This window comes from Gorilla gorilla, chromosome 6, assembly GCF_029281585.2.
Source record: "Gorilla gorilla gorilla isolate KB3781 chromosome 6, NHGRI_mGorGor1-v2.1_pri, whole genome shotgun sequence".
NCBI lineage: Eukaryota > Metazoa > Chordata > Mammalia > Primates > Hominidae > Gorilla > Gorilla gorilla.
In genome coordinates, this window is record NC_073230.2 from 29413467 (window position 1) to 29423825 (window position 10359).

At 43.2% G+C, this 10359-nt stretch overlaps 1 protein-coding gene across 3 annotated transcripts in view; it reads right to left on the reverse strand.

Moving 5' to 3' along the window:
• CDCA7L (cell division cycle associated 7 like) overlaps nucleotides 1–8822 on the reverse strand; it is a 45841-nt gene extending 37019 nt beyond the window's left edge. Inside the window, exon 1 of one of the 3 annotated variants that reach the window (XM_019031567.3) lies at nucleotides 8023–8822. In XM_019031567.3, coding sequence (XP_018887112.1) covers nucleotides 8023–8046 — 24 coding nt within the window. In that variant the 5' untranslated portion in view covers nucleotides 8047–8822. The remainder of the gene's footprint in view (nucleotides 1–8022) is intronic. The other 2 variants (XM_019031562.3, XM_019031564.3) reach the window with 2 other exon arrangements.
• Nucleotides 8823–10359: the final 1537 nt, after the last annotated feature.

Sequence of the window (10359 nt, forward strand, 5' to 3'; positions counted from 1 at the left end):
ATTTTCAACAAGGATGCCAAGAATAATGGCAAAGAACAGTATTTTCAACAAACAGTGCTGGGAAAATTGGATATATCCACATGCAAAACAATTAGGTTGGACCCTTACCTTAAGCCGTCTATAAAAACTAACTCAAGATGGATCAAAGATCTAAATATAAGAGCTAAAACTATAAAACTCATGGAAGAAAATACAGGGGAAAAGTTTCATGACACAGAATTTGGCAATAATTTCTTGGATATGGCAACAAAAGAAAAATAAATAAATTAGACCTCAAAATTAAAAACTTTTGTGCAAAGGGCGCTATCAAGACAGTGAAAAGGCAACCTATATAGAATGAGAGAAAATATTTGCAAATAATATCTAATAAGGGATTAATATCCAAGATATATAAATAACTCACTTAACAACTACAAAAACCCAGTTAAGAAATGGGCAAAGGACTTGAATTAACATTTCTTCAAAGAAGATGTACAGGTGACCAACGGGCACAAGAAAAAAATTCTTAACATCACTAATCATTGGGGAAATGCAAAACAAAACCACGATGAGATACCACTTTATGCACATTAGAATGGCCATTAAAAAAAAATCCAGGAAAGAACTAGGGCTGGCAAAGATGTGAAGAAATTGGAACACTCGTGCACTGCTTATGATGATATAAAATGGCACAGCCACTGTGCCAAACAGTATAGTGGTTTCTGAAAAAATTGAATTTAGTATTATCATATAACCCAGCAATTCTACTTTTAGGAATACACACCCAGAGCAACTGAAAGCAGGGACTGAAGCAGATATTTGTATGCCAATGTTTATTCATTGGTATTTACAATAGCCAAAAGGTGGAAACAACCGACAACATAAATAGATGAGTAAATAAAGATCGTATGTACATATAAGAGTATTATTCAGACTTTAAAAGAAAAGACGTCAGGCACAGTGTCTTATGCCTCTAATCCCAGCACTTTGGGAGGCCAAGACAGGAGGACTGCTTGAGCCCAGGAGTTCAAGACCAACCTGGGCAACAAAGAGAGACTCCATCTCTACCAGAAATTTTAAAAAGAAAAATTAGCCAAGCAGGGTAGTACATACCTATAGTCCCAGCTACTCAAGAGGTTGCAGTGGGAGGATCACTTGAGCCCAGGAGGTCAAGGCTGCAGTGAGCCACGATAGCACCACTGCACTCCAGCCTGGGCAAGAGTGAGACCCTGTCTCAAAAGAGAAATAATTGAAAAAAAATTCTGATACATACTATAACATGGATAAACTTTAATAACAATGTTAAGTGAAATGAGCCAGTGACAAAAGGACAAATACCATATGATTCCACTTATATGAGATACCTAGGATAGTCATATCCTCAGAGACAGAAACTAAAATAGAAGTAACCAGGGGCTGGAGGAAGAGGTCATAGGGGTAATTGTTTAGTAGGTAGAGAGTTTCAGTTTAAAATGATGAAAAAGCTCATGAGAGATCAGTGATGGTGGCACAACATTGTGACTATACTTAGTAACACTGAAAGGTTAAAAATAGTACCTTTTATTATATATACTTACCACAATAAAAAGCCCCACAGGGTAGTCAATGTTATGTTTAAAAGAGAAGAAATAAATGGGAAGTCATTTTAGATATGTATTTACACAGGTCTTAGAAGAGCTATTCAGCAGATGAGTACCTAATGAACTGGAATTTTGGCAGAGATCCTGGGAGTGAAGTGAACCAAATCACTTGGGAAGTGTGAAGTAATTTCCTCCTCCAGGGAGGTCAGCAGATAGAACATGTGAAGCCAATGTTAAGATTTCTCTGGAGTCTAAAAGATTACCAAATTGGACAAGTCTGTTCTCAGTGTTTTCCAACAAGGTGCAACTGACGTTTTGGACAGAACAACTGCTTCATCCTGTAGGACTCTCCTGCCTGCCATATGGTACTTAATACCCCTGAACTCCAAACCACTTACCAGGGGCATTCCCCTCACCCTCATCACTCTAACAATCAAAAAGAAACCCACCCACATTTGTTACCACGACTACCATGACCCCAGATCACTCAGATGACAACCACAGAGTGAATGAATCCAAAACTGAAATAGGAGCACCCTGGTCTGTTAGGATATGACAAGCTATACAGCAGTAGCAAACAACCCTAAATCTCAATCAATAGCTTCAAACCAAAAAAAAAAAAAAAAAGGCTTCCGTCTTGTTCACATTACATGTCCATCACAGGCCAGCCCAAGGCTCTATTCCACACTGTCCTCACACCAGAACCTGGGCTGATAGAGCTACCACTCTGCAGAATGCTGACAGATGCAGTGGCAGAGGGAATGAGATACAGTAAGTGGTACACTGGCATTTAAATAATTCACTTAGAAGTGACATATAGTACTTCTCATATTCCACTGGCCAAAGCAAGTCAAATAGCCTTGACCGTTTCACGGCCAGGAAAGTGCAACCCTACACCACTTACCTGGAAGGAAAAGAACCAGCCCTGATGACTTCCAAACTATGCCTGCAAAGTGCTCTGAAAAGTAGAAGACGTTATATAAATGTTAATTAAAAGAGTATATTAGTAACAGTACTACTTTGCCCTTCCATCCATTCAATGGATATTTATTAAGCATCTAATACATGCAGGACATCATCTCCTAAGCATCAAATATATGCCAGACACCATGCTAAGAGAGCTGATGAAAACTGAGTCGTAAGTGGTAGGGTAAGAGAAACAATCTTTAAACAATTCCAGTGTGGTATGATAAATGTGATCAGGGAAGTCAGCCCAGGTACTCCAGAAGTTGCCAGGGCGAGCACCCGAGCCAGCGGTGGGGGCAATGGTTGGGAAGACTTCCAGGAGCAGTAACCTACATAGCTGCAGGATGCAGTCACCCAGGAGAACCTGCTGTAGATGCACAGGTGGAAGCATGAATGTGGACGCTGTGGATGGGGTGTCCCTGCCTTCCGCCAAGTCAATGAGACCAACTTGCCACAAATTCCCCGTAGCCCTAATCTGCAGTCACTTCCACTAAATGTCCACTGACACATTTATAAGTTTTCTTGGTTTTCTAGGCAGACCGGATGTAAAGAACAGATCTCTGGGACTACTCTCCACTTTACCCCCAACTAGAACATTCTATGAGATGCTCTAAGTTCAAGGAGACAACATTCTTTCAGTCCAGTTATCATAAGCTTGGTTCTAACCTCAGCAAAAACTGCTTTCTCAGCGCAACAAAAGGGGAAATGCCCTAGGAAAACAATGTGTCAGAGGCTCCTAACCATTGAAAATCAGGCACATTCCCTTTATGAGATATTAAATACATTATAAACAGTTATTAAAAATAGTGCAGACTCCAACACAAGCCGTAAGATATACAGTGTACCACCCTGAGATATTTACCACAAAGTTCCTCCAATAAAAAAATATTTTTTCAACATAAAATACATAAAATACACATCTAGAAACACTAGACAGTCACTAAAAATGAAAACTGTAAAGACCTCTAAGCTACTAGGAAAAGTAATGCTGATAGTGCTAAGGAAAGCAGATTCCAACAGCAATCATACTGTAAAGGTTAGACAAAGATGACGACTGTGCTACAGGCAAACACTACATGGAAACTGCAGAAAATGGGGCATGGAGAGTAGGGGAAGCAGAGAAGTGGTTCAGTGCAGCTTACGGTAACATGTTATTGTTTGTACAATGCAAATTTCACATAAAAGTCATTCCTATGTAAAAGCTTGGTGGATCTTATTCACATTCCCAAACTGACTTTTACAGGCAGTATAAAGCATAATCTGGTGAGTTCCTAAAAAAGAACCAGACTAGCTGCTGTTAATACTCCAGCCCTTCCAGTTAAAGGGAGGAGGGAACAGGGCAAGTTTCCTGACTCACCAAGGCCCCGTGATTCCAGCAGCAAGGGCCAGGCAGAGGCTCTGGGGACAGAATCCTGGCTGAGTAACCTTCCTTACAAATTGCCCTGAGCAAATTAGCCAATTTAGCCTTATCTTTAAAATGCAGATAACACAACCTACTTCACAGAACTACAGTGGGGATTAAATCTGATAACTTTTAAGTACTTAGCACAGCATGACTTTTAAAAGGAAGTGATAGTTTCCATTCCTTGGGGGCAAAAAAGGATGGCTCTTAAGGTCTCCCTCTACTCTCCAAACCCAAGGTCCCCAAGGTCCCCCAAGTCCCCATAGCACAGAGCAGGAGCCAGCTGAGCTCTGGCAAAAGCAGAAGAGGAAGGGAGTTCAAGCATGGCCTTCTGGTAGAGAGTGTGGGGAAAGAGGCGTGTTTTCTGTGTCTTTGTTCTTCCACCCTACCAATGCCTAGCACATAACAGGTGCTCAGTTGACTATCTGATCAGTGTACTAACCCAGTCAGCAAGCCCTCTATCCTCAGCTGATGATCATGAAGGAAAACAGGCAGGAAACATCAACGATTTATTTGAACTAAAGCTCAGGCCCCTTGCACTGTGAGACTCCACACTTTCTGTACTGCATGCAGGGTGCTAGCATTTACTACTATGGAAGATACATTTTTCTGAGTGTTAACTTCAGTGATATTTACCAAATATGCCTCTGAATGGTCCTATTTCAAAAAAACTACAGAAAGCACTGCTTTTCATAAACAAAAAGAACAAAATGGCCCCCGTAGTATTTTCTTATCTCTATCCCTACCTACTTCAAGTAGCCTGTATCTATTCCACTTTGGTGAATAAAGCCGAGTCTTTTCTAAAACAAAACTGTATACTGGAGGTAAATATTCTAAAACATAACTTTGAGTAAAGGAAAACTCTCAAGAGCAGTTTAAATGTAATATGCCTGGCTTATTCTATTCCAATGATGTTCTAATCTTTTTCATTAATTTACTCTAATGTTTATAATTGTTTTAGGCCACAATTATCTCATTGTTTCCTGGCCTGTGTACCTGATCAGAATCATTATGATCTCTGAGGTTTTCGCCTGATTTTTGAGAATCCTGCTCTGCTATGGATGGGGTAGCCAGCAGAACACAGAACAACCAAGGAGCGTTTTAAATACAAGACTATTAAAGTGGCAAATCATTGTCCTTTCTGTGACCAGCTTCTGGGGCTCTGGAATTACATGTTAAACAACAGGATCAGATGGAAGCACTTTGCAGCTAAGAGATCAATACCAGAAAAATACCCCTTTACCCCTTCAACAGCGTGCTCCTGCCTATTTACAAGAACATTTAGGATCATTTCCTTCTCAAATGGGCCATCCTGTACTCTGGAGCTAGAACAGAGTACGAGGAGAACACTGACATTCAGTACCTACCAGTTTCTCTCCTAGGGAGCTGCAGCAAGCTGGAGCTCCCATGAGCTGCACTGTTGACAGCTCTTAGTAAGGGATCACACCCTTGCCTTTGCGAGGTATTTCTGTCATTTTATATAAAAGCACAAAGACACAGTGGTCAGCACGACAAGACTACAGCCTGTGGGAAGCGTAATCACTGTCAGAGGACATCAAATCCAACACACTGGTGGGATGGCAGGAAAGCAGACTCGAAAGTAGTTCAGAGCAAATGAGTCTCCTTGTTTGCTTTACTCATAACATTAGGCCTAAGCTGCTTTGCTGAAACACTTAGCTCTGCGCTTTCCAAGCGATAGAAATTATACTTACTCCAATGTGTGAGATTAAAACCCACTGCACACTGAGCTGAACGACATTCGATGTGCAGTAATGCCACTTCAGGTGGTTCATCACATTGCTTTATTCATAAGGCTGGGGGACAGGGTGGAACCACACGAATTTAACATCTTGCTGTGCCTGAAATGTTCATTAAGTGTTCTTATCCACAGTCACCTGCCCACCCCACAGAACCACTCTCCACTAATTTAGAGACTATAATCTGTGCACATTTAAATTACGATGAACATGAACATTTCCACTGGAAAAATCATCACACATCTTTGATTTGTACTGCCAATTAGGTCTTCAGAAAAGGAAAAAAAAAAAAAAACCCTGATCATCTTACATATAGTAATTTGCCTTAATTGGTGCATAATGGATCGGATATAATTTGTGGGTAACCCCTACATGATAAATAGTTTATTTAACATTTTAGAACTACCAAAAATTAGCCTCATTGTGTGGCAGTAAACGCTCACTTCCAACTACACATTCTGGGACTTCTGAGTTTCCTAAGCATGAATTATGAGTATCAGTAGTGGAAGTGCAAAGAACTCTCCAGCTTAACAACAGGAGTGACACATTCCAGAAACATTTTCTGATTACATTCACAAGGAGATCCGGAGTGATAAATTCCAGATACATTTTCTGACTAAACTCACAAGGAGCTCAAATCTCCATCCAGAGGGTTTGTTTTTTGTTTTTAGTCCTGTAGCAACAGAAACTCCTAGGTTAGGACGCCAGCCGGGAGTGGTGGCTCATGCCTGTAATCCCAGCACTTTGGGAGGCCGAGGCAGGTGGATCACTTGAGGTCAGCAGTTCAAGACCAGACTGGACAACATTGTGAAACACTGTCTCTACTAAAAAAAAAAAAAAAAAAAAAAATTAGACAGGCGTGGTGGCCGGCGCCTGTAATCCCAGCTACTCGGGACGCTGAGGCAGGAAAATTGCTTGAACCCGGGAGGCGGAGGTTGCAGTGAGCCGAGATCGCGCCATTACACTCCACCCCGGACAAGAGCGAAACTCCGTCTCAAAAAAAAAAAAAAAAAAAAAAAAAAAAAAGATGCTAATACACGGTAAAAGCCAGTGGCAAAAACATAAAAAATCGAACCCTGTCTCATTCCGTAGGCTTTACTGTTTCCCTTGCTTTTAATAGTTTATCTCACAGGAAGCATTTTAAAAATATTCTCAGAAACATCAACGACAGATTTTTCTCAAACGACGATTTTCAGGAAGGCTTCAGAAATTACTAAAAGGCCAAAGCTACCGATAGTGGCTCAGTCTTTGCCGCCAGACTCGGGCAGGTGACAGCGGTTTGGGCTCGGGCGCCTAGCACTCTGCGCCTTCCAACGCTGGCGGCCCCGCCTCCCCTTCTCCCGGGCCAGGCATGCAGGTGGAGGAAAGTGAACACCAGTCGGAGGCAAGGTGGAAGCAGTGAGTCTCGCGACTCTCACAAAAACAAGTGGAAAAAAAAAAAACACACACAATCCTCGCACAAAGCATCTCTGTGCTCCCACAAGCAGAGGCGTGGCTGCTTGTTTCCCTTGTTAAAGGTTGTATTTTTAGTTCTTTTGAAAAATGTTTTTATTGCTTACTTCTAAGTAAACATGTATCTCCATTACGATAACGTAGAGAAAAGCTCTTTTAAGAAGTAAAAAGAGGAAACTGAAGTCACGTTCACATTCCCACTACTAACTGAAACGTTTGGGGGAACTTACTCAAGTGTTTGCTAATGAGTTTTAAAGACGAGTTAGGCCCTTAACGCGTAATTGGGGTCGTGCTGTGCATAAGATTTGGGATCTTGCAGCTTGTTTAACTCGGCCCAATGACGTTACCATTTCCCCCAAATGGTTACTAATTCCTTGAAAACGTTTACAAAAGTTCTAGAATAAACACTAAAGTTATTCTTTTTAAACTCCATTATCCAAGTTGGACTGGTCTGGCGATCGACTGTTAAAAAAAAAAAATTACAACTTTCTTAAGCTTCCTGATCTCTGTGCCAATTCCCGGAGAAAGTGTGGGGAGTGCACAAAAAAAGCCCCTCCCCCGTCTCACGAGGGCTGCAAACGCAGGCGCTGCGCCCCGCTAGCTCCCCGCCTGCACCCCCGGCGGCCACCCGAGACTGAGCAGAGCGCCAGGCTGAGCGCGGTTGTGTGCTGGGGCGACCGGCCTCTGTGGTCCGCGTGGCACAAACGTGACCCACTGCGCACACCTGCAGGGCGCGCCCACTCCGGCACTCACCCGGCTCGGCGCGCCAGATCCCCAGTGCCGCAGCCAAGGGCCACGTTTCCAGCCCAAGGCCAGCAGGACCGGGTGGCAAAGGGAAGTCACACTGTGGGTGCGTCCGGACGGCGGCGGGCGGCTGGACCCTCACCTGGTAGCGAGTCGCCAACTCCATTCTTCCTAACCGGGCTCCAGTCTCCTCCCAGCACGCGGCCACGGGAGCCCGGACTCACCACGGCCCCGCGCACCAAGAACGCCCCGCGCCCGAGCAGCTAGAGCGCTCCGCCCGGAGCACAGGCGGGCCCCGGGAGGGGCGCACTTGACGCCCGGGACAGGGGGAGCGCGTTGCGCTGCTCGCTCGGTGCCGCCTCACTGGGCCTCGTGGCTCCGATCACGTTCCAACTTCGCGGCCACTGACCTTGTCTTCGCAGGCGGCGCGAGAGGGGGCTGCAGGTGGGCGCGGCAAGAGTAATTACCAGTGTTAGGGCGCCGGGCTCCCCCCTGCAGCAGAGGGAGGGAGTGGAGCCGTCCGGCGGGGTTTAGCGCGGGAGAAATGAGGGGGCTGTCCCGGCGCAGCCTCCAGCTGGCACGCGCGCTGGATCCTTGGCAGGGTTTATTCCAGGTCATGCCCTGGGGCGCGAGCTTCTGCTGCAACCCCTGTCTCTCATCCAGGAAAATATTGTAGGGCGGCTTTGGGGCTTGTTTTGTTTTGTTGTTGTAAAGGGGCAGGGTTCTCTTTGGGAGGATTCTGTCTCCCAAAACATTTGCTACAGGGTTCACTTTGCAGAACAGGCAACCCAGGTTTCTTTACCAAGGCCCAGGTGGACAGCTGCAAACCCGCCTGAAACTTTAGACGGCCATTACACAGTAGGCCTCCACACCCACCAGACAAAGAGTTTGCAGAGGTCAGGAATGCTGACTAATTCAGCAGAATTGACCCCGGCATCTACTAAGCATCAGGAACTGGGTTAGTCCTAGGAACAGAAGGGTGAACAAAAACAGGCCCCTGCTCTGTTGGAGTTTACAGCCTGAGAGCCAGTTACCAACCTAATTGCATTATTCTAAATAAATACAATAATCATGCAAATAAGCGTAATAACAATGATGTAAATTTTATAAATTAGATTTATAATTAATATTAATTTGATACCACTATCAATGACAAATGTAATGATGATGCAAATAAATGTAAATTTGGAGCGATGATGCCATGAGAAAAAAGGCAAGTGGTATTATGGTGGTGTGAAATAGGAAGACAATCTGGTAGAGGTCAGGGAATACTTCTTAGAGCTCAGATACGAAGAGTGAGGAATTAAGTTTGTGGAAATTGTGGGAGACTTGAAGTAGAGAGTGGGGAGAATGGTAAATGAAGTTGTCCTGAAATCACAGCAGGTTTGCTGGACAGTGTTGCACACCTATTTAAAACCGTGGTCATAGGTTTACAGTAGAGCATCCTGTACGCATAGGACCTTCTGCAGCCCCTCTCAGCTGCTTAGGATCTGATGTTCATCTTTTCTTTATTGAACGAGTGAATGAAATTTGCCAAACATTTACTCAAACTTGAAGAGAAAACATGGAAAAGTTTTCCTTCCTTCCTTTGGTTAGTTCAGCAAACAACATGTGTTATGTGCTTTCATGTTCCAGCCCTCAGTGTTCTTACTTCCTGGTGGTAGTAAAACCAATACAACATTGTGTGACTTAAAATGTTTTGTTTTTATTGGATAATGTTATTTATTCATTATGGCCACTTCATTTTTATTATGCTTTAGAGTTTTCCTTCACATGCAGTATCTCCTTGAATCCTCTCAATATCCTTCCAGATCCTTATTGTCCACATTTTTAAAATAAGGAAACAGAATCTAAGAAAATACATTAAGAGATCCCTGCCACCCTGCCACTAAGTGACAGCAGCAGACTGCCAAACTGAAAACCATTCCTTATGCCTCCAGATCCAACATTCTTTCCATTTTTCTGTATTTTTTCCCTTTGGCTGCCAGGAAGCTTAGAGTGAAAATTAATTCAATCAGAGCTCTTCTTCCTCTTTTTTTTTTTTTTTTTTTTTTAGATAATTGCTTCCTCATGAACTGCTGATCTTGTTTGCACTTCTTTTCATTGTAGGTTAAATCAAATCAATTTTGGAAAAGGGAGCACAAATTTGAAGCAGGTCAGATTTTGCAAAGCACTTGAAGCAGCCTAGACTAGCTACTTCTGTATCAGGAAACCTGTAAGCTGTTGAACCTTTCTGTTTAGAAATTTGCCATAACCAACCCTAAGTCTTCAGATGACAACCCCGAAGTTTTCTTCCTGTGCTTAGCAAAGCCTGTACACGTTTGATGGTATTTAGTAATTGATTATATAGTGGTGTGTTGTGTTTTGTTTTGTTTTGTTTTGGTCAGGCTTTGGGAAAATCTCTAAGGAACCAGAGGATTTAAAAATCGCACTGCAGTAATATTTTCTAATAATTATTATTGATAGCGTTCACGGGATG